The 23,871-nt window shown below is 39.0% G+C and overlaps 2 protein-coding genes across 3 annotated transcripts; both read left to right on the plus strand.

The window, feature by feature from the left end:
* Nucleotides 1–754: 754 nt before the first annotated feature.
* apom (apolipoprotein M) lies at nt 755–5,941 on the plus strand. Of its 2 annotated transcripts, XM_015018234.1 has the most exons (7): nt 755–966; nt 1,223–1,362; nt 3,232–3,302; nt 4,501–4,635; nt 5,276–5,374; nt 5,453–5,480; nt 5,556–5,941. In XM_015018234.1, exons 1-6 carry the CDS (start codon nt 853–855, stop codon nt 5,464–5,466), a joined length of 573 nt encoding a protein of 190 aa, XP_014873720.1. In that variant the 5' UTR covers nt 755–852; the 3' UTR covers nt 5,467–5,480; nt 5,556–5,941. The 2 variants fall into 2 exon arrangements, with proteins under 2 accessions (XP_014873720.1, XP_014873719.1); XM_015018233.1 differs by having other exon boundaries at nt 756–966; nt 5,453–5,941.
* Nucleotides 5,942–12,033: 6,092 nt separating this feature from the next.
* Nucleotides 12,034–21,472, plus strand: LOC106936962 (uncharacterized). The gene is made up of 6 exons (XM_015018226.1): nt 12,034–12,297; nt 16,189–16,312; nt 18,254–18,284; nt 18,367–18,399; nt 18,483–18,515; nt 20,733–21,472. The coding sequence occupies exons 1-6, from the start codon at nt 12,242–12,244 to the stop codon at nt 21,083–21,085; spliced, it is 630 nt and encodes a 209-aa protein (XP_014873712.1). The 5' UTR covers nt 12,034–12,241; the 3' UTR covers nt 21,086–21,472.
* The last annotated feature ends 2,399 nt before the right edge of the window (nt 21,473–23,871 follow it).

The following is a 23,871-nucleotide window of genomic DNA, read 5'->3' on the forward strand; positions in this document are numbered from 1 at the left end:
TCTGATCCATGAGATATATTTCATTTTCTTTTTGTGTGGCTATGATAAGAAAAGAACATGGAAAATAAAGACCGCTCTGATCCTTTTTTCCAAAAGTTATTTCATTTATTTACTTTTTATTTTATATTAAATACATTATATCTAGATTATGTGTCTATTGCTCTGATTTCTAAAAATAATTTATTTAAATCTTTTATTATTTTTTAAATATTTTAATTTCTTTTAGAATGATTTAAATAAATTAAGGGGGAAATTAGAGAAAACTAATAACTGTAATCCTGTCCCCCCAAAAAACTGCTTTTAAAAATGTTTATTTAGGTAGTTATGGGTGAGTTAGTTAGTTATTTAATTAGTTAGTTGTGAACCGTTCTTTCTAAAAATGCCCCCTGCTCCCTGAAGTGCACAGTTAATAATTCTGTTGACATTCTGGTTCTGTTTTCCTTTAAACTGCCTCTGATGCGGAAGCTGAGGTTGAAGCAAAACGTTCTGTAATTATCTGCTTCTTTTTGATGAGATTTTGACATGACCACATCCTCCCACATGGAGCTGATTCACTCAGGAAGTTTGTTTTTTTAAAGTGGGTTTTCAAATGTTCATCTCTTTGAAAAAAAATGAAAGTTTGATTCACTTTATACTTTGAACGATTTCATCTAAAAACCACATTTGTTTGTATCAAAGGATGCTGAAACCTCATGATCAGCCCCAGATGATTGTTGTTAGCGGCAGCACTGCTGCAGAACAGTAGCTAATAATTCACCCACACCCACTTTGTTTAATTTAGCAACATTGCATAAAGTCAGTCGTGTCCTTGGAGTTCACAGACATTTGTACATACTGATTTAATTTGCAGTCATGTTCAATGACATTTGGCTATATTTTTTGTATTTTCATGCTTTTGTTCAGCAGATTTTTGCTCCCTGTCAGAATCGAGAGCAGCTGGCTGTGAACTCGCTCGACCTGCACGAGGTGAGACTCAAAATGTTTGTTTTCTGTCAGTAAAACAGTAAATGGACCCTCGAAGGACGGTTAACCATCCCTCATGTGGTTTACTGGTGCTTTTACTGAGATGCGTTGCCTCAAAAGGAAACTTTCCACCTCCTCCTCTGTTCTTTCCACAAGTGGTCGTTGCTGCAAGTTGTGGGCTTCTATCTTTGATAATCTTCTTCTCGTATTTGCCGCTCCCCTTCGCCACACCGTCTCTCTCCCTGTGTGTGTGTTTCAGTTTGCGGGGAAATGGTTCTTCAAGGCGGCCGTCAGTACCCGGGACTCAGACATCATCAGGTTCAAGATGTTTGACAACATCGTCTTCACCTTAGAGGACAGGTCCAACACCACTCTGGTCATGACTGGAAACATGCGGATGTGAGAAGTCAAACTGCCCCGCTACACGCGCACACGCACACGCACACGCACACGCACATGCACACGCACACATATCTTGCTATCTTTGTGGGGACTTTCCATTGACTTCCATTCATTTCTACAGCTTAAACCTTACCCTTTTCCTAACCCTAACCATCACATACCTAACCCTAACCAACCAAAACTCAATTCATACCTTAGCCCTAAATCTGACCCCTGACCCCATAACAGGGTTTCTCCTTGTGGGGACCAGGCTCCGGTCCCCACAAGGAGCAATTGGTCCCCACAATGTAGTATATGTCAAGAAATTCGTTCCCACAAGGTATTACAAACAAATGCACACACACACGCACACACACACACACACACACACACACACACACACACACACACACACACACACACACACACGTGTGATAACCTGTTTGTGATTCAAACACACTGATTTGATCCCAGCTCGTCCTTTTCCGCTGCAGCAGCTCCAGTTCTTCTGGAAGGATTTCCACAAGGCTTAGGAGAGTTGTTGGGAGGTTTAGATCACATTTCTGAGATCAGACACTGATGTTGGATGAGACTCACCATTCTAATTTGTCCCATAGGAGTTCTGTCAGGTGGAGGTCAGCCCAGTCCGTTTCTTCTGCTCCAGACTGTCCTGTTCATGGCTGTTGTTTTGTGCATTAGTGAGAGGTCATGTTAGCATAGCTGGAGGCCAAACTGCTTTTCACTTCTGCACTCGACGCTCCACATTGCTCATGTTGACGTAACTGGCAGCTCGTAAACAGCGCCTCAGCTACAGAAACCCATTTTTAGAATCTCTCTCTGCACCGTTCTTGACCCAATCTGAAGGACATATGAAGTTCTGCAACTACTAACTCTGCAGAATGCTCAGATGTCTGACCTCTGACCCCTGACCCCCACTCTGTGTACCAATGCTTGGATTTTAATATATCTCTAACAGTTCACTGTACATGACTATGGCTGCAGTTAGTGAATATTTTCAGAATCAATTATTCTGATGAGTAACCAGGTTAAAAAAAATGGTTCCATCTGCAGATGTTTCATTTAATCATATGCAAACATTCAGTTCCTTTTTCAAATAGGAAAATAAACATTTTATTGTCTAAAATGCAATAACTGTATTCATTTAGTCAATGCCTGATCATTTATAGCACAGGATGCATCTGCAGCTAAAAAATCCTTCTAACTTCAACATGTCAAATGCTCAGAGCTTTCTGACTGGCGTTAATCAATACTGTGTTCAGTTGATCAATTTCTGGATTAACCCATTAATAACTGGATAGTAAAAGGTGCTTAATGGGAATCAGCTCATATATGCACCGGATTTCTTTATTGATCGGCCATTTAACTGCGTAATCCAGCACTTATGATTCCTGACATTTATGATCTTCTGCCAGACGGTTGAACTCAAACCCTGTAAAGAGCCGTTGAACTTCCAGTTTTTGCTTACAGTCTGTCTTTGGACGTTGAACCCAAACATACGAGATGTTGGTTTAAAATACCAAGATAAGCTCCAATGTTTGTCAAGCTGCTTTTTAGTGACGGTTGATTAGCCTTTTGTACTTAAAATGTGTTGGTAACTGCGTCTATAAAAATCAGCAACAGAGGACGTCTTGCTGTTCAGAAGTTTAAAAAGGGAACTAAAGCTTTTGTGCCTGTGAATTTGCGTCACAGTTTCATTGAAACCAAAGTTATTCAAGGCAAATAAACCAGCTTGGTTTGTAAATAAAAATTAGAAAAAAGAATCTGACAGTAGAAAAAGTAAAAACGATTTTGTTGAAAAATGAAACTATTACTTCTCTCTTGTATCTCTCAATAGGTCAGTTTTATTTTTATTTTTGGTTTTTGCAGGGGAGACGATTGCATAAAGCAGAACTGGACGTATCATGTGCAGCCGGGGAGGGATGACCTGGTGCTGGAAGGTCAGTGCAGCTTTCAGTGTCTACTGGTGTTGACACAGAGAGAGGAATGGATCAGGATTTGGTGGTTAAAACGGGTGGTGTGTGTTTATGTCTGTGTATGAATCGAGAAAAGGAGAAAAAATAAAGAAGAAAACACCTGACATCAAGGATGTAATTCTCTAGAACTATATCGTGAGCTGCTGGGGAAATCCCAGCACTGGTTTTGGTTTTCAAGCCTGTAGAAATGTGATATTCTTAGGAATGTGTTCAGCTTGCCACATTGCACCAAACATTAGAACCACTTTCTCATCACATGGAGTTCCCCAGGGTACTGTTTTGGGTTAACTGTTTTTTAATTTTTTTATTATCATTCAAACTCATCTTTCTTCACTCTAATCATAATATTTAGGAACTCTGTTTCCTCCACATAATAAACTTAGATAGTAGCATAAACTGCCTTCTATTGCATGTGCTGTCAGCTGCTTCAGATTCGCTAAAGATCTCGTTTATTTACAGTGAAGGTCTAATAACACCACTTTGCACCTTTTTTAAATGTTTTTTCTGCAGAATAAACTTTAACAGTTGTTGAATGGTTGTACAGCAGCAGAAAAGTTTCCTGCAGTGAAGACAGGGAGGAGGAATATGATTGGATGGAGTCCTCTGGACTTGATAAAGTGATATACAAGAACAGGCAATGCACCATTTCCACTCAGTAATTCAAAATATTTCCAGGATTTCTACAGATTTTGACAGTGATTAATGAAGAGACTGTAAAAACCTGAGCTGCCTGAAACAATCTGTGCACCTCGTCTGGTTTACTGTACGTCATTATTTTGAATTATTTTCTCAGCAGAGAAAATGTGGCTCCTTTTTTAAATATTTTTCTTTTTAAACATGTCTGGTGAACAACTGACAGAATTTTATTTAAAAAATGGTAAATCACAATAATGTTTTCTGTTCACTTTAAGGAACAAACTAAAATCTTTCTCACCACTATAAATTATTAATGAGAAAAATCATTAAATTGACACAACAAAAATTATATTTGTCTGAACTTCATGATTTCCTCCATTACTTATTAAAAAACAAGAAACCCTTCGTATATTCAGCTTGACTGTGTGATAAGTGAAGCAGAAATGTTTGCTTTACATCTGGACTAGAGTGGATCCGCCTCTGAGCCTTATCTGTGTTTTACTGGTGTGTGTCGGTTCTGATCCAGGGAGGCCACAGCGCCGTAATCTGCTCTGGAGCGGCATGTGGGCCAACTGCCGCGACTGCATCGTTTTCCAGGAACTAGAGCCGCCTCTGAAAGAGACCGACTCAGAGGATTCTCTCAACAGATTCCTGTTATACAGTAGGGAGTAACTCACCCGACATCAAGTCACATTCAGCCTTTCATCAAACAATAACCTCTAAAAATGCAAACACTTCACATTTCTTTGTCATTTTTACATCTGTTATATTTATATTCTGCTGGTCAGATTATTTCCATTGAGGTTTGTGTTATAAATAATTTAGTTAGCCGTAGGGATGCAATTCATCAACTTGTGATTAATTGTTTATTAGATGAAAATTAATTCCAATGATTAACCGCTTAGACCTTCCTGTAGTGTTGTAGTTTGGGCACCAAACAGAAGAGGGCGCCGCTGGTCATCTTTAAGCGAGTCAGTAGATACATAAACAAAGATGGTGGGGCCATACCAGAACAGGAGAGAGAAACGGTCTGGAGTCTGATGACTCCATATATATATATATATATATTTTTTTTTTTAATCCATCATATTATCCATCATATTATGAAAATTTTAACCCCAAAGAGGCCAGAGAAAACTCAGGTTTTCAAGAAAACGTCCAACTAATTGAACTAATCATTCATTAAATTAAACATCAGTTGATGATCAAGATCAATCAAGTTTAGATTAAGTCAGTAATCAATAACTTGCATCCCTAGTAAGTTACTTGGATTTTCTTTTTTTCCGTGGTTTGACCTAAAGGTCGGCAGAAGGATGTCGACTCGGAGATGTTGACGATGTTTCTTAGGGACTCGGCTTGCAATGGCCTGACAGCGAACGTCACACTACTTCATGAGAAAGGTTTTTCATCAGCAATACACATTTTATGTTTTTTTTTTTTATGTTAACATGTATTCTGACAGTTTCATGTTTTTCCAGAGTTTTGCATCTAGACATGAGAGTCCAGGTAGGCACGGCTTCGACCAGCTGCTGAGTCTCTTCCCGCTCAGTGAAATCACAGCATTTATCTCATTTCTTGCAGGAAGCTTTGGGAGATCTTGGGTCTTTGTAACTGGGATCATTTTGTCTCTCCTGTGCAACACTAAAGTGAACCAGAAGGCCTCAGAAAGCAGCTATGATTTTGTTAAACAAGGCAAAGTCAAACCCATCCATAGGTTCCATTTTCAGAGCTGCAGCTGCTGAGGCGGGAAGAGCTGACAGACCCCACCATCAATAAAAACCCAGGAAGTCCCAGCAGCCAGAAATATCTGATCACCTGCACAGGGAGGAGTAGTTTGTGTTCTCATATTAATTTTTTACTTTATTCTTTTGATTTTATCGGAGCGGCATTAATGAGACGCTGTGACTCTCATCGTCGGATGAATATTTCCTTCACATTTCTCTGAATAAACAAAGCTTTCATCTTGAGATCAATTTGAAATGGATTCACTGAACTCTGATAAGACAGTTAGTATGAAAAAGTAAAACATTTCTGTTCCAAGAGGTTTTCAGTTTCAGAGGTTGGTTTTTGTAGGCAGGAGATCTTTGAAGGTGCCAAGCTGCATGAGTGAATCATTCTGAGGTTTTGTTTGTGGTTCTGGTAGGTTTGAGTTTAATCTGTTGTACATTAAGCTGAATTCAGTGGAGACAGACGTTTCAATTGGGTAAAAAAAAATTATTGCTTAAATCAAGTAAAATAAATGTTGAAGCTTTGATATTATTTATCCTGAAAACATGAAGCTAATGCTCACATCATCTCATATCCAGCTGCATTATTGCAGATTATAAGCAGTCCAGTTCAATCCAGCTCCATTGAAGCTTCATCACTCTTAATTTATAACTAACTATATTACAATCCTTTAAGAATAGATTGGAATCAGATTTGAATTGAAATCCCATAATTACATTTCAACCACATTTATTCCCCTGAAGCTTCCTGGTTGCTGATGGGAGATTTTAATAACGGTAAAACAAAACTTTTTTCAACTTGTCCAACTAGGAAACTGGAACAGCTGAGGAGGAGAACGAGGAAGAGGAGAATAACGAACACAGAAATCACAAAGGAGAGCAAGACAAACAAACAAACATTTCTAACCAGTAAAACACGTCCCTGCACATTTCAGTTTATTACAATCTCTATTTATTCTGGTCAGATTCATTTAATCCATCAGTTTATTTTAACTCAGACAGAAATTTACATATAAGTCTACATATAATGTTTTACTGAACTTGGATGCTAAAGCATGAAGACACAAGGTGAGTCCATTCACTCTGAAGCTAAAACAAGAAGACAAAAATCAACTAAAGGAGGTCAGATTAAACCAGATTAGCTGCAACTGCAACATAACTGAAGCAACTAGTTAACAGGAAGAGAACCGTCTTGAGTCACCGTGGCAACGCTGAAGGGAAAAAACACAAGAGAAGAAGAAGAACTGATTAACAGAAAAAACCTGACCTGGACAATCAGAGACGAGGGGAATTAATGCTCCACAAAGAGCAAATTATTATAAATCATTACAAATTACTCAACAAAATAAAACAAAACTAGCCGCCAGCTCCAGTTCAAGTAAATCATGCATTAAAGAAAATAAAGAGTTCTGGCAATCTGCATCGGTCTAGTCCAATCAGCACTTTGTTTACTTCAGGACTCCTGTGAAAAAGACGGCTTGGGACTTTCCTGGTTGAATAAAAGTAAAATAAAATTACAAAATCATTTCCTGTCTATCGTGATCCTGGATCTCAGAGGTCCAGAGGAAACCACTGGAACCAGAATCAGCAAGGAAAACCAGTTAGCTAAATGTTTCACTGGTAAAAGTATTTCAGCAAACATGATATGTAAACAAAGTTTTGTTGTGTTTGTGAAAGTAAACAAAAAAAATGGAAGTGAGGATCATTCAAATGAACATTCAAGATTTAGTTCAGTTTTTCCACCTGAATTAAATCTGAATCTGATTCAAAACATTATATTCACTTTCTGATTCACATCCTGCAGACCAGCTCAGTCCAGTTCAGCAGAGGGATGCACCAGTACATTCCAGTTCGTCATGAATAATTAAAAGTTATCAGTGATTAATTCTAAATCAACACAGACCAGATTACTGGAACCAAAATGCTTTTCATTTTAAACAGGCAGAGTTTTTTTTTTTTTACATTAACTCCGACTAAATCCAATTAATAAGGTTCATTTACCAACAGTAAAACATTTTCTAAAGTTTATTTTGGGTAAAGGTTTTTATCAAATTTAAAAGAAAGATTTAAGCTCAAATATAAAACCTGTTAAATACCCTAAAGTCCAAAAAACTGCAGACTTCAAAGCTCTGCAGTTATTACAACACAGTTATTAAATGCAAACACTTACACATTGCAAACATCTGGCTAGCTCAACTCCAGCTAACTTCTACTATTATTTTATTTTAAATGTAGTTTTGTCAAGTTTTGCTGGTAACTTTCCTTTTACCTGCAGCAGAAAGATGTTAAATCACCATCAGAAAAGGAAGTAAATCGGTGACAGAGCAGGAGTGACTCTGTTCACCTGCAGCTGCTTCGGCCCAGAAACAGAAAACTATCGACACAAACAATAGTTTATGTTACAGAGTGACTTCCTGTTTGCAGACCAGCTGTGCTGAGTTGGAGTCACAGTTCAGGTGAAATCACAGAAACCAGCTGATATCGTCTCTGTTGGGCTTAACAGCTTTGTGGTGAAAAAAGAAATATTTATTAATTCAGTCTAAATGTGGTAGTTTGTCCTGTTTTTATAATTTTGTACTCTGTTCTTATTATACTTTTTTCCAATACTTGATTTTTAATCTTACTTAAAAATAAAATGTAAGTTTTATTAAACTTAAATAAGACATGAGAAACTGCAGCCCAGTGGTGGAGTTGGCAGCATGTCTGGTTCTGGTTCTGGTTCTGGATTCTGACTTGAGTTTGGATGTTTTTTCGGTGTATGTCTGGTTTTCCTGCTTCCTCCACAGTTAAGAAACATCTCTGTTGGCTTTGCTTGTCTCTCTAAATTGTTTGTGGATGTTTGGTCTCCATAATGGATTGACGGCACCAAAATGATCCTAATCAGATGTTTAGCTGGTTTTCTGCCACCATTTTGAGGCATTTACTTTTCCAACAGGATTATAATATTTGACGCGTTCTTGTCAAAACATCGAACTCAGATTGGAGTCGAGATCCAGGCACCTGAAGAAAGATCCAGTAGAAACAGTCGAGTACATTTTACTTTATTCAGTCCAGGTCATTCAGATTTACACCAGTTTTAATCCAGACGACTTTCATCCGACTGGACTAAACTCAAGTCTTATCTTAATCTTCATTTTGTCTGAAAATGTTTAAATACTCTTAAAACTGGGATCTGCAACAAGTGGCTCTTTCAAACTTTTGGTAAAAACAATAACAAAATAAAGTTTCTTTATATATTTATTAATAAGTGCAGGTTTTCATAGTTTTTCCATTTTCCATTCGAATAACTCTAAAAGTAGCAGTTATATTCTTGTCATTAGGTCGTAAACTAGACGTTTTAGTTAAAATAGTTAAATCAACATCCTATGGAAAATGTATCCATCCTCTTTTTGCAAAGGTTTTCATGTTTTAATTTGCTTTAAAATCTAGAAATATAAATAAAACTGAGGTTCTTTAAAAATTGCAACACATTTTCTATAGTAAATATTTATCAAAAATGAAAACTTTTTAAAATGTTATTTCCTCTTTATTAACTGTTTGTGGCTCTAAACTAGTTTTATTTAGTTGGACTAGTTAAAGTTGCTCATCCATGTGTTAGAAAACTGCAGCACAGTTTAAACTTAATCCCCCAGATCTCCACCATCTGGCCTGTTTGTTTTGATTGTTTGCTGGAGAAACTTTAAATATATGGATGTGAAAATATCCTAATTATGTCTTCTTTACACTGACGGATGCAGCGTCAAACAGAGAAGTGTGAGCAGAGCAGCCTGGCAGCGGTGGAAGTGAGTATGTCCTCATTCTGCTGGTTTGAACTGTGGCTCCGTTAAACCGGGGCCTCACACTGGAACATAGTGCAATCTGTGGGTGAATCTTCACACTCTCTGACTTTCAAACAGCACCGGTTGGGAACTACCTGCAGACTCATCGCCGTCTTTACTATTGCAGGATGCACAGGAAGCAGCGGTGCAGAGTCCCTCCCCTGGTTTGAGTGGGGACAGCACCCTGCAGCCCACATCCAGGCCGGCTTGTTTTCTCGTGTTGCAGGTGTAGGTGTGTGTCTGTTTGTACGAGAGCATGTGATAAAGCAGGAGAAAGTTAGTGACATTTTCAGCGTCCAGAGAAACCTTTTCAGGTTGCCGGGGGGAGCAGAGGGGGGGCCCCATGGAGCACGAAACCAAAAACTGCAAAACAAAATGGAAACAGACATACTGCTCTCACTTCTGCTTTTTGTCCCAATCAGTCTCGTCCTCGTGTTCAGATTCACACTTAAATTTGTGAATAACACTTCTCCTCTTCAACCACTCAGCACAGCTTCTAGTTTCAAGCAGCATTTCTTTTGGAACAAACTGATTTTGCAGAAATTACTGCATCAAATGTGGAAACTGGACAAACAGAGATAAACTCCATGGAGTTCAGTACAACTTACAGCCACTCTGCATCGATTATTACTTCTTTATTCCACTAACAAATGTACACACACCAGAAAACACACCAGACATGATTTCCACTGCCTGATGTGACACAGCAGTTCTGGTTCTGCTTTAAGGGCTTCAGCTGATGACATCACCAGGTTCAATGGTAGAGTTTATTAATAAAAATCATAGAGGGACACACTGAATTAGCTTAAAAATGTTAATAAAGAGGGAAAAAAAACAAATTCAAATTCAAATAACTTTGAATTGTGTCCCCGGTGTCCATCCAGTCCCGGTGTCCATCCAGTCCCGGTGTCCATCCAGTCCCGGTGTCCATCCAGTCCCGGTGTCCTGGTGACCCAAAACTTTTAGACGTGTCCCTGTGTCAAATGATGAGGTCATCAGCAGGAGACTCTGGAAGCTGAGGAGGAAATCAGCTGTTTGATTCAGGTGTGTTGGACCAGGAGCCTCTAAAGCTGCAGCCCTGAAAGGCGAACGCGACCCAAACCTGATGTTTTCACTCACCAACAAATAAAATCTGATTTGTGTCACTTCTGATTGTTTTCAAAGCGTCTGCAGTCTGAAGAGCTGCAGCATTTCATCCAACTGTCACGTCACTGACGTCAGACATTCTGGTGCAGAAAGAATTATGATGTTTTATATCTGCATGAAAAATATGGTTGAAAATGATTACAATGAAATTATGAAAGCCTGAGACAGTGAACGCATCACAATCCAGCCCACCGCTCCTGGTCCGACTCCAAGCAGAACCGGATCAGAACCGGATCAGAACCGGGTCAGACAGAATCTTATCCAAACGTTGGAGTTTGGATATGATCCATGATTCAAAGTAACTGAATTCTACTTTTCAACTCCTCTGGGATTTGGGGTCAAAGTTCAAAGTTCATGCAGTATTTGATTGATTAAACAAATAAACTCACCTAGTTGCCATGGTTATGCATCATAGCAGTTATCCAATGTGAAAAGCTGAGAGCAAAACTCCTTCCAAATGCACAGCATCAGAATAAATGCCCAACAGAAACGATTCAACCAGAAAATGAACAAAAGTCTAGAAAAAAACTAATCAGAACCAACAAAGCAGAACACAAGAACAGACATAAAGGAACGAAGCTGGAAACATGGAGAATAGAACTGAGTACGGCAACACCTGCAGCCCAAAACAGCCCAAAAGAAAATTAACACAAACAAAAAGTGTGAGCGATGTGACAGGAAACTGAGAGACAGAAAACAGCTGAGTGTGGCTGTAGAAACAAAACGCTACATTTGTGACATCACAACCTTAGAGCAGTTTTATGGTCAAAGTTTAGAAAAATCTTTAAACTTAAACTCATTCTATAGAAACATCAAAAGCCAACAGAAAATAATCCACCCTTGTCCCTTAGTGGTTGCTGGTGCCTCTCCAGCTAATCTCATTTGAATAAAACTGAACTTTTTTTCTTGAACCAGAAGGTTCTGCAGGAAACATGAACAGATTGAATATTTTCTGTAACAGGGACCTTCCTGTTCCTCTGCCCCATCACAGCTCATTTATATCCAAACATGACTCATTAAATATTAATAAATCAAGTTCCTCCCTGATAATTGATCTGCAGTGTGGGGCAGTCTGAGAAGGCCTCACCCACTGCAGCTTCATATCTGACACTGAATCAGCCACCAAACGCTGGTAGTGAGGAAGAATTTCCCTGTCATGTTTGTTTGTTACTTGCTGACCTATAAACGTGGGAAATCTGAAAGCCACCCTCAGCAAACATGTATGTGTCACTGAGGGACCGCACCACAGCCTGCTTTCCTCACTAACATCCCCTTTTTCCTTTCACTGCTGAACCTTTTGCTTCGGGTTTAGAAGAAAGTGTTTCAAACCGCTTCACACACACACATCCACACACACACACACTCTGCTGGACGAGGCTTGTAGGTTTCATAAATTGCACAAACGTGTCAAACCAGAGGTGCTTCTGAGTTTCAGAGTGATGAGTGGAGCCACCTACACCACAAACAGCAGCCCTGCCCCCTCCACTCGTTCTGTTTAAACCGCAACTCTCCCTGCAACAACAACAAAGCCTTCCATCTCATCTCCAGCTCACAGAGAAAAACCTGCGAGGCTGGCATGTCTGTCAGAGAGGAGGCTCAGATGAGCGTGGACGCGGAGAGCGCAGGACGCAGGTGAGTCAACTCTCTCACCAACATTCCTGGGATCCATCCCAACGTTTTCCTTTCAGTCCAGCAGAACGCAGCAGCTGCGGTTCGGCTGCTTGCACTGGAATTCCTAAATTAATCATTTGTTTCTGTGTTTAATCGTCTAATTTCATGTATTTTGGTGCAGATTTATTCATATGCCACCAAAGATTATTCTTATAAGATCATTTAGTTCCTCTTTTGGAAACTTTATGTCCAGTCATTTTGAGTTATCAGCACTTTTATTAGGCTTTCTACTAATATTAATGATATGCGTCTTATGATACAAAGAAATGGTCATTATTCTGGGAATCCTGGTTTCTGAAATGAAAAAGTGCGACACTAACGGGTCAGCGAAGTCATCTGCTTTTCTATTGCAAAGATTTGGATTCGACATCAGAAAACTGAACCTGGAGATGAAAGATCTGAACATCAGCTTCTGTTTGCATGAATTTACTCACCATTAAATGAGCTGGAGTTTCAAACTATTTAAATAATTCCTTTTTAGCTACAGCAACATAAATCTCACAAAAACAACCTTAATCTCTAAATGGTTTTAGAAATAAAACATGAAACAGGATAAATCAAGAGCAGCTCCACAGTTATCAGATCTAAATACAAACTTTTGGAATCTGTGTAAAGACTTAAAATAATGCTTTTCCAGTGTCTGCCTAATGCATCAGTGATAAAAATAAAACACATTTTCCTTTTTGTAGCCTCACCTATAATTTTCTCCACATGAACAATTCAAAACTATAAAAATCAAAATGCCTCACAGTTTCAAATCTCCATGTTTACTGAAACTTCAGCCAGGAGTTAAAATAGCTGCAAAACCAGAAGTATTTGTGAAAAACCCATCAGGGGGATTGTTATGGAAACAACAAAGAAGTCAGTGTTTCATGTTGTTCAGGGCCGGAGCTTAAACACCTGTCGCAGGAGGATCATATATGGGAAAAAAATCCCACATTTACTGAAAATATTACCAAACAAAAATCCTCCTGCTGTCACTTTAGCTGCTCCTGTAACTGTATAGTTAAAGCACAGAGAGACTGAAAGCCTGCTGGGTTTGGATGTGAGTGTGTGGATCATTATCCTGCTTAAAGATCCAGTTCTGACCCAGAATCACTTCACTGACAGATTTTATGAGGTTCTGGTTCCTTCAGTGAGCTGAAACGAGATTCCCAGGGCTTTTGGAGTAAGAGGCCCATAGCACCACACACCCTGTACCATGCTTCAGTGGGAACAGCCTCGTTCTTCTGCTTCACAACAGACACAAGTGTTTGTGGGTGAAAGGTGAATCTTTTCTGCATCACAAAGTTTCCAGTTAAAGTCCCAGTGGAGTTTACAGAGGATGTCAGCTGCCAAACAGAGACTTTACCTCTGCTGCACCTCTAACCATCCTGATCCAGGTTGGTCGCCATAGCTACACCTTTGCATTTCAAATATTCCCTGTAGGGATCAATAGGAAGTGCTAATGGGAAAGTATCAGGCCTCACATGCACACATCAAACAGCAGTGAAATGTGGAGGTTTAGGCCAGAGTCTGGTTTCCTGGAGCTGAAGATCAACACTCTTCTGTTTCCTTGGATGTTCTCTTGTCTTCCTCATTTTGGAGAGTTTCTCAGAGAATCGAACATCACAAAGAATTAGGAAGTAAATAAGCTTACGAAACACTTCAGTTACATTTATCTTATGGGAATTATTAGGAGTTCTGACAAGTGAAGTGTCTGTAAGAAAAAATAAGTTAAAAATCCCTACTAAAGTTAAATATAGTTAGATATTTTTTATCTTGTTTTTTGGGAGTTTTTGCTCCTGCAGATGAAAAGATGGATTCATTTTCAGGCTTTAAATCTGGAGACTTTGTCAAATAAGACGGATTTTATGAGAATGTCCACATAACTGCGCCCCGATCGGCGGTGTTTGTTGCTGATACAAACAATCTTTCTCCAACTGAAAATGACCAACACAGGAAGGAGTGGACGGTTTTAGACCAGCGGTTCCCAACAGAGGGAGACAGGGCTCCAATGTGGACCATGAAGAGTAAAGAAATAAGTCATAGAAGGTAATAACATTGAAAAATGACAAATTTAAAACAAGTTCAACCATTGTGGACTCATATAATTGGGTTAATAACATTGCTCTGTACTCAAAATTTCCCACAACTTATCATAACACACTTTCGAAAAAGGTTTACAGTCCGACTGAGAACCACTTCACTCACGCTCCATGGTCAGGGGCATTTCAACCAACACAGGGAGTTTCACTTCGCATCACCACAGGTAGAAAATCTAGACCACCGTCGTTTTCTCCCTCCGTGCGTCGACTACTGAAAACTCCCACTCAGGTAAAACCCCAGAGAAGCAGAACAGGTTTGGTCGCTATAGGCTTAAGGTACATTTACCCACAATGCACTGCAGGCTGTTCTATAAATGTCTTTCATGGTAATCACTGTGGGCGTTCACCAGTCTTAGAGTCACAAACGTGTTGAGTTCAGGCTTTAATCCTCTGGTGAAGCAACCAGTAAACATGTCCTTCTGTTTACATCACATCTCTGACTTCTGCAGCATGAGGGGAATTTGTTTAAAAGTTATGCAGCTGATGCATCAGAGTCTCACATCACTGAAAAACACAAAACGTTACAAAGTGTTTCTGTCTGCTCTCTAGTGTAAATGTCTTATTACACTTGAAAAAAGACAAAACTAAATTACAAGTAAGTTTTCAGCGAGACATAAATAATTCCTTAACGTTGATGGGAAAATGATTATTTCCACTGGCAGATTATTTCACTGATCTGCCAGTGGAACTGGTACTTTATTTTAACCAGAATTCAAGAATGATTGACAAAAACAAGCTCCTGTGGCTTACAGAAAAGTTACTTGTAACTTAGTTTTGTCTTATTTAAAGTGTGATAATTTATTTGCACTGAAACTAGACAAAAACACTTTGTAAGGTTTTTTGTTTTTGCAGTGAAGCAGTTTTTTATTGCTGTCAGGACGCACAGTGGAAACATAGGTTTATAATCTAACACTCCAAATAAACCCCCAAAGTCACTTAATTAGAATTAGAATGAGACCAAAATGGACATATTTTATTTACTGCAGGAAATGAACAGCTTGATGCCGTGGAGATGCTTTGTTCAGCAGCGATGATGGAAGAATGGATGGAAGAAACCCTGTTATAGGCTGCAGAACACCTGAGCCTGAGGTGGAGGCTCAACCACCTGAATCATACAGACACACGATGGACGGCTTACATTCATGTGTCAAAATGGCCTAGTCAAAGTCTAGGCCTGTAGCTAGACTTGAAAACTGATGTTCAGAATCCAGTCTGTCTGAGTCTAAACAGTTTTGCACAGAAGAATGGGAGGACAGGTTCAGACTCCTTCAGCTTTATGATCTTGCACCAAACTGTGTGAAAATCCAAACAAAGTACCGGATGGCAAACTGTAACGGTTCAATGGACATTAAAACTTCTGCATTCATGTCACTGAGTGGTGATTTTTCTCCCTGAGTCAAAGCAACGACAGAAGAAGAGGAGTAAGACCCGAAGGAATAAATCCTGTGAAATGAAGCAAGAAGAAAGAGAAACATGCCTGATTTGTCACCAGGCTGGAGGTTTGATGCAATCATGTAATTTATGACAGAGCACAAATTTAGCTCCCTGTTCTAAATTTGTGCTAGGTTTCCTCTGAGAATGTCAGAAACGAACTGTTCAAACTGTCCTCCTCCTCATCGCTGCCCACAGGATGATGCTGATCTGCATTCAGAGGTGGAAACTATGAGCTGAGAATAATCACAGCTGGAAAGAAGAGTGAACTCGTTCCAGCACCACCTCTGTGATGACATTCTCCATCTGATGCAGGTTTGTGTGTGTTTGACAGAATGGAGGGTCAGTGCCGGTCGTCTCAGAAGTACCTGCTGCTGCACGTGTGGTGCGGACTCCTCACCATGGCCCTGGTCATCATGGCCGCCTTTATCGCCTCCATCAAACCAAAATCTGAGCAAGTAAGTAACTCTGATCCACACATTTCACACTTTATGTTCAAAACTTTGACGCCTTGAAAATATGTGAACATAGATGCAAAGAAAAACCATGAAAACCATTTGTGGCTTGTTGCTAAATAGTATGGAATTCAATATATATATAGAATCTAAAATTTAAAAACAGGTTGAAACAAATGTTTTGCTCCTGATGAAAAAACATGGTGTTCAGTGAGAAAATCAAACATTAGATGACGTTTGAGTTCAGACCCCCTGTGAAGCCTATGGTGATGTTAGCTAACAGCTAAAGAGCTAATCAGTCTTAAGGTCTTCTCAGTGAGAATGCATGAAGGGTTGAATGACATCTTATATTTAATGTTTTCAAGTAAAGTCAGAGTATTTCGCCTTTATTCTTGTAATTTTATGACTTCATTCTTCATTTTTTCTTAGTATGGCTCTAATATTGGCTCTAATATTCTATCTTCCAAATGGAAATTATTAAACCATCAAATAGATAATTATTGAAGAATTTTTATTGTACCACATTATTTTGGTTCTGATTCTGTTTCAGTGATTTAACTCTTATTGTGAGGAAATATTAAGTTACAACATTGGAATCACATGATCAAAACTTTCCCCAGGAGACTTCAGGTAGTTTTTCAAAATTTGCTTTAAGTCAGTCGGTACCCACAATGCAGTGCAACCTTTCCTGTATTTCCCAAAGAAATAGGAAGTGACTTTGAGTAGTTTTAAAAATAAAAATTTGTTTAAAGAAACTCTTCATTTATGTTTATCTGGGGAATTATGAAATGTTCCAACAAATGACATCTGAGTAAAATAAATCATGTGATGATTTTATATGTTGAGCATTTCCACACGTTTGACTTCAATTTCCCCAGATAGTATTTAGTAAAGAAGAGTATCTCTAATTATTTTAATCATTTTTAAACTGATTAAAAAGCAGAAATTACTCCTTAAAGATATCATGGGTAAATAAAACACAATAATTTCTGTATTTTTACACTTTACTGGTTTGATCAGAAGCTTATCCTGAGAAAGTCTTTTAGATTCAGAATTATATTACTTTACATCTTAAGAGTGTGTATCTAAACTGCCAAACATATTTTATTAGTTATTTATTTTTGGCTGCAGCTGGTCAGTCTGTCCAAATGTTGTTGTTAACGTGCAATTTAGAAAAATGTCTTAAACTTCTTGATAGACAAGTATAACTGCAGTATGGGGCATAACAGTAGCATGGATTAGTTTTTTATTCAGAAGTTTAATCCATTCATTGAAACAGAGTTTAATTTTCGCCTCTAGGTGGCAGCATTGTCAAAACTAACAGGCTGTCCTCGGGTTTCCCCAGAGGGTTTGGCTCCTGTTGTGGGTTCAGAAACTTCTTCACACTGTCTGTGACTCTGATGATCTTTATCCATCTCTGATTGGATTGAAGAAAAAACTGATCAGAAAAGATTTGGTGTAAAAATGTCTCAGAGGCGGACATTTCATGAAAACCCCCAAACCTCAACCTGAGCATGATGGAGCTGAACAAACAGCAGTTCACGTCTGATTCTTCCCTGCATGCAAACCGGAGCAAATCATTCTTCTGAAATCAGGTTTTTGTTCGTCAAAAATGTGAAACGTAGCAGCGACAGTTTGAATTAGCCTTATAAAAACTAGATAGATAAATAGATAGATAGATAGATAGATAGATAGATAGATAGATAGATAGATAGATAGATAGATAGATAGATAGATAGATAGATAGATAGGGAAGTAAATACGATGAAGGACAGAAGAGAAAGCAAATAATCAAAAGAAACAGGAACTCGAGAGAAAACCCACACCAACTCATCAGAGCATGAAATGACAACAGAAAGTCTTTTAAATCTTGTCAGTAATGAAATGAGCCGTTAGAGAGGGACACTCCATAAACACTGACTTTAAAACCTTTTGTCCTTCCAGCCCAGCGGCTCCCAGGAAAACTCTCCAGCAGGTACCTGCCAGAAACTCAGATCGTCTTTAGAGTAAATCTGATCAACGCCACTAACTTTGTTTCATCTGATTTTTCGTTTCAGTCAGAGCTCGCTTTTCCCCAGAGGGACTTGTTGGTATGTTGGATCATTTACCATACCATAATGATTTACCAAGCTGATTCAGGAAGCTGAATTAACAACTCTTTGTTGCTTTTCAGGAAAGTCGTCTTCCTATATTGAACTGGAAAGACGTAAGTTCACCTTCACTTCCTTCTAACATTCAAATGATCCCTTTCACTTTCAGAAGAAAGGAATCAGTTTTATGAGTTTCTAAGCTTTTATTTAGGATTTGCTCCACATTGTCTCTTTTTGGCTTGTGGCTCTTTAACAGGTTAAACTTCTGATTTTTCATGCTGTGAACTCTTTAAAATAAGCAGCACAGAGTTTTCTTAGCAACATACTGCATCCTGTTTATGTATTCATACAGAGACAAATGGAGAATAGTATGGAGGGTTTGGACTGAACCCACGAAGCAGCTGTGTGAGATTCACACACATGAACGACTTGTTGTGCTCTTATGTAACAAACCTCTAAATAACTGCAAGTTAGGACTTCCTAACTCAACATGATGTTTTACTCTGCAGTGAAATCAATACCTTTTGTTTTCTACCCAAAGCAGCTGATTGAAAGGGTAAAATAAACACACTGACAGCTGAACTCTGATGAACCTTCAGAGCCACATAAAGGCAGTTACAAAGTCAGCCTTTTATCACCTGAAGACACAAAAACCTCTTTTATCAAAGCATCAACTAAGACGTTAATGGGAAACATATGAATGTAGGACTGAAGAATAAGTGCTACTATGGTAACGAGTTTTCAGTAACAAGTCTTTTATCAAAGTAAACTTCAATAATTCAGATCTTGTTTAAATAAGTATTAAGGATTAAATATTCATAAGAATTCATAAATCAAAAAGGATATTTTAACTTTCAGGAAAATGTTATCATCATTAAATTACAAGGTAACAGATAATCAGCCCTCATCTGCTGAAGCCTTGACCTTTGACCTTATTTGTGTTGATGAAAAGTGCTGATGTGACGCCTACATGTTTGCTTACAAACATGTTCAGGGGGAAGCATAGTCATTCTGAGAACGGTACAACAAAACCCAAATCTGAAACTTATCTACTTCTGTTACATAAAAATGTAATTTGTTTCCACCTTCAGTCGATTTCACTTCTGAATTCAACAATCCTGAAACTGTACGATCTGGTATTTCTTTTAAGCAAAAGATGTAACCTTTATAAGAACATCTGAAGACAGCGAATTTAATTTCGGCAAAATTTAAGATGGTAAATTTAAAAAGAAAGGAGCTGTTAAAGTTAGCTCCCAGTCACTGAGGAGTCTGCAGCGTTAGTTGCTGTGACGAGCCAGTCAGATCCAGCCTCATCATGTTTCCAGTCACTCGTGTCGCCTTCCTCCCACCATGCCAACTCCTTCCTGTGTGAAGTGGCTTCCTTCAACCACAACAAACCTGAGCTGTAATGACTTTAGGCATAATTATGAGCCACAGCAGCAAACATGAGTTTGATGTTTAGCCTGTGCTGACAGAGAGGAGATTAGGCTCTAATTGGAGGCTCAGCTTCTTCAGGGTTTTATTTCTCGCAGCTCATGATGAAACAGATCTGTTTATTCTGCTGGAAGCCGAAGTGAACTCAAGAATCTCATTTTTCATTACAGACCATCTTTCATCCCTGTGAACAGATCTGTAAAGCAGACACATATTAGCAACTTAAACACATTTAATCTTCAGTCATTTCCATATATTCTGTTTTCTCTCCATTCTGACTGGTTGGGCGCCATCATCTCTCAGTGGGGCTTCGCTTCCCTGTTTTTTCAGCCTGTGATCCTGGCTGAAACCAGGAGGATGAATCACTGAACGGTTTAGCACCACAATATATTAAAGATCTGCTGCTGCTGTATCAACCCTCCTGACCCCTCAGGTCCTCTGGTTCTGGTTCTGCTCTGCATCCCCAGAACCAGAACCAAACATGGAGAAGCAGCTTTCAGCTTCTGAACACCACAAATCTGGAACAAACTTCCAGAAAACTGCAAAACAGCAGAAACACTGAGTCCCTTAAAGACAAGTCTGAACCCCCACCAGTAATCACTGGATCATTGACCAACATGTTCGATGTGTTTTGATGATTTTAATGATGGAACTTGACAAAATGTAATATCTGTTACTGGTTTCACAATGTAAACCACTTTGAACTTCCTTGTTGCTGAAATGAGCTAAACAACTAAACTTGATTGACTGATAATACCAACAACTACCCATAATGCCCTCTGGTACCTGTCCTAGATCTGGATCTAAACCAGAAACATTTGACAAAGGTTTTAAAAAACCCACTTAAAATGCTTGTGGGACTGAAGGAAAAGTTTTGGATGTTTTTTGTTTCTTTGTAGACTTCAGTGAAGACGTGTGGACGACACACGTGGCCTGTGAGTCCTGCTCCCTCAGCCTCCTTCAGAACTGCATCTACTTCAACAGCAGCAGCCATGAGCGCTCCCACTTCTTCTTCTACGCCCAGGTGGTCTTCAGGAAGAACCTCACTCACAACCTTGTGATGTTGATAAGAAATGCCTCTGAATATGCAAAGAAGGACGAGAGGATTTTGGTGAGAGGCGGGTCGGCGACGGTCGAGGGGGTCTGGTTGGGGAAGATGGTGACTCTGACCGGAGGCGACAGCGTGAGGCTGAACATCACAGGAGAATATAGCAGAACCCATTCATTCTGGGGAGCTTTCCAGCTCCATTAACGCGCCACGTCTGACTGGACCGCTACAACTTATGAGCAGCCCAATCATTTGGTTTGATTTGTTTCCCCAAATACATTTCTGAAGTATTTCCATTCCTCCTGTGGCCAACATGGAACACTAACTCCATCAGATTTAAATGCAGATTTTACTCTTAATCGTTGGATAACAGGCCCGTTTCCTCAGTCCTGTTGGTTTAGTGAAGTTCATCCTCAGTTTGAAGCCAGTAGAAAGTTTAAATGAATGGAAACTGTGAATGGGCCATAAAAAACCTCCTTCATCACTCATATTTTGTAACTTCTCTGTGTGTTTTATAATTTATAATTAAATATTTTATCATGGTTGTTTCGAAGCAAACCAGAAAGCTAATAAAATTTATTCTTATTATAACTCTCATTGTGTTTTTGTGTCCAACATTTCTTGTTTTTTTATTACTCTAGGTGTTATTATGTTCACTTATTGGTTTTTATATATTTATGAACAATATGCATTGCAGTCCTGCGGCTGCTCATTTAACTGGAGTCTGAATTATCCTTCGGTGTGAAATGATGACGGATCTTCTTTTTGCATTAAATACGTTCTAAAGTTTTTTTTTGTTTTTTTTACAGTCAATCCATGAAGTTTCTGTAAACAGGCTGAATATTATCTTCTACACCAAATTCTGACTGACAATGCTTTGGTTTTGTCTCCTGATGTAACACTAGATGGTTTTGTTGTCCGTCTTTTTGACTGGAAGAAATCCCATCATTTCATATTTTCATATTTTTACCTGTCAACTTTTAAAATGAAAATAATATATTAGCGTTTTATTTTCATTCAGTTTAGCAAATATTCAACAAGTTGAAAAGAGAACCCACATCATGCCTTCACACATCAAGATGAATACCTGTAACCTTTGTGAGAGGTAACAAAACCCCAGTAACTTTATGGAAGCAATGGAAGTAAAAGATCAAATGTCTCCGGGTTTATGTGTTGATCTGGAGGATGAATCCAGTCTCTACTGGAATTACCAACACCAGCCAAAGTTTGGAAATCAGGGAACATTTCTCCAGTTGAAGTGATCAGAGAAGTTTCCTGATCCTGTAAAACCCAGCAGCAGACGCTCCAAAGCCTCCTGAGTTTCACCGCGCCGCTCCTGGACAGGAGACGCATGGAGTCAGGCCCAGAGAGACACTCAGACAGAAATCTACATATATATCATTTTTATTAATGTAGTTAGCTGTGCGATAGTCTCAGAGCATAAATTTGAAAATGTGCTCAGCTGTCTGAATTGTAATCTGTTAAAATGATGGAAGGTCATCAGATGTTTCTGTTACCTTAAAAAACCCAAACATGGTCAAAGATGGAAAATATTCAGTGGCTGCAGCCACTATTCCTGACCTGAAGTGGTTCATTGTAAAAGCCCTGTCCTCCTCATTCCAGCTTTTCTTTGGAGGTAATGATTGCTGACAATAATCAATGATTTTAACTCTAATCTGGATTCCTGCTTCACCTCCTCTGATGACGTCATCATCCTCAGATGGAGCTAAAACACGACTTTTTATCAAACAATGAAGATGTGTTCCAGTGTGTAAGTAAACTTTAGATAAACTTTTAATAATGTCTTAAGTGACCAGCTGCGATTTGACCACATGGTGGCGCCACTTCCCACCAAATTCATCGAAACAAAAGCCCACATGCGTATTCCGTAAACACAAACTAATCGTTTTTAAGTTATAGCCTAAGGAGACATTTACAAGTTAAAAGAATAATAAAGAAAGACATAAATAAATGTAAATATTGTATATGCTGTCAGTAAGTTCTTCAGTGATGTTTTGGGTCTGAAGGTGATAATGCAAACAGACATGGACTGAAACCTCAAAGGTATTTATTTACAAGATGCGTCAAGCAGCAGCTGCAAAACAGGAAGCCACATATTTGGTGCAGCATCTGTCAGCTTCCTCCAGCAGGTTAACACTTCGACAGAAACGCAGCGAGCGGCTGGTCACACTAACGCTGCTGTGTGAGAGGCCTCTAAGCCTCACTGCCAGGCCCTCCATGTTTATCTCTGTCTAAAAGTGATCTGGCGTGAACAATCCACACGTGAAAAATCGGGTAATTGTTTTCAGATGTCGTGATGCCTGACCTCAACACTCATTAACTCCTGAAGTTTTGGGCTATTTTAGGAAAATTCCTCATGAGAAAAAAAAATTCCCAGATTCAGTCAGAAACGGCTCCTCAGACAGAATGCTAAAATACATTTGAAATGCTTTTGTGTTGGACTAAAATAATCCACTTACACCTGATTAAGTAAAATCCATCCATGAGTCACATTAGAGTTTTAATAATTGGAAATTTGGAGAGTAGATGTAAAGTTGGCAGCTGAAACCGACAGCTGCAGTGATTTCTTCAGGGACCATTTTCTGTAAGTCTTCATTTAAAGTGCCAGGTTTCATCAGGATCTGTACCACACTTGGATCCTGTGATCCAGTCATATTTTAAAACCTTTCATTGGTTCCTCAGGTTTTCTCACTGCTCACATTGGATTTTCTTGCGTTCTTAACGCTCAGCTAAGCTCAAGACTCTGGTTCGTACCAGAGTCGTTTCATCTTTGGGTCATCAGATCTTCAGGATCAGTTTATTGTGATTCATCACAGGCATAACAGACTCAATAGGTGGGTTTCAGTTCCAACCAGGTAAGGAGGGAAGTTTTCCGCTTCCTCCTCTGTCCTTCAGCAGTCCAAAACCCAGTTCCCACAGAAAACCTGGAAGAAGCTTCAGAAAACCTGAAGAGTGTAAAGAATATTTCA

The sequence above is a fragment of the Poecilia latipinna genome, unplaced genomic scaffold (genome assembly GCF_001443285.1).
Source record: "Poecilia latipinna isolate Pla-1442-1.1 unplaced genomic scaffold, P_latipinna-1.0 Scaffold2250, whole genome shotgun sequence".
Lineage (NCBI taxonomy): Eukaryota > Metazoa > Chordata > Actinopteri > Cyprinodontiformes > Poeciliidae > Poecilia > Poecilia latipinna.

Coding starts and splice junctions, on each gene's coding strand:
- apom (XM_015018234.1), top strand. CDS start 853: ATGTTCAATGACATTTGGCTATATTTTTTGTATTTTCATGCTTTTGTT. Junction 967..1,222: donor ACTCGCTCGACCTGCACGAG/GTGAGACTCAAA, acceptor TGTGTGTTTCAG/TTTGCGGGGAAATGGTTCTT. Junction 4,636..5,275: donor CAACAGATTCCTGTTATACA/GTAGGGAGTAAC, acceptor TTTGACCTAAAG/GTCGGCAGAAGGATGTCGAC.
- LOC106936962 (XM_015018226.1), top strand. CDS start 12,242: ATGTCTGTCAGAGAGGAGGCTCAGATGAGCGTGGACGCGGAGAGCGCA. Junction 18,400..18,482: donor TTCCCCAGAGGGACTTGTTG/GTATGTTGGATC, acceptor GTTGCTTTTCAG/GAAAGTCGTCTTCCTATATT. Junction 18,516..20,732: donor CTATATTGAACTGGAAAGAC/GTAAGTTCACCT, acceptor GTTTCTTTGTAG/ACTTCAGTGAAGACGTGTGG.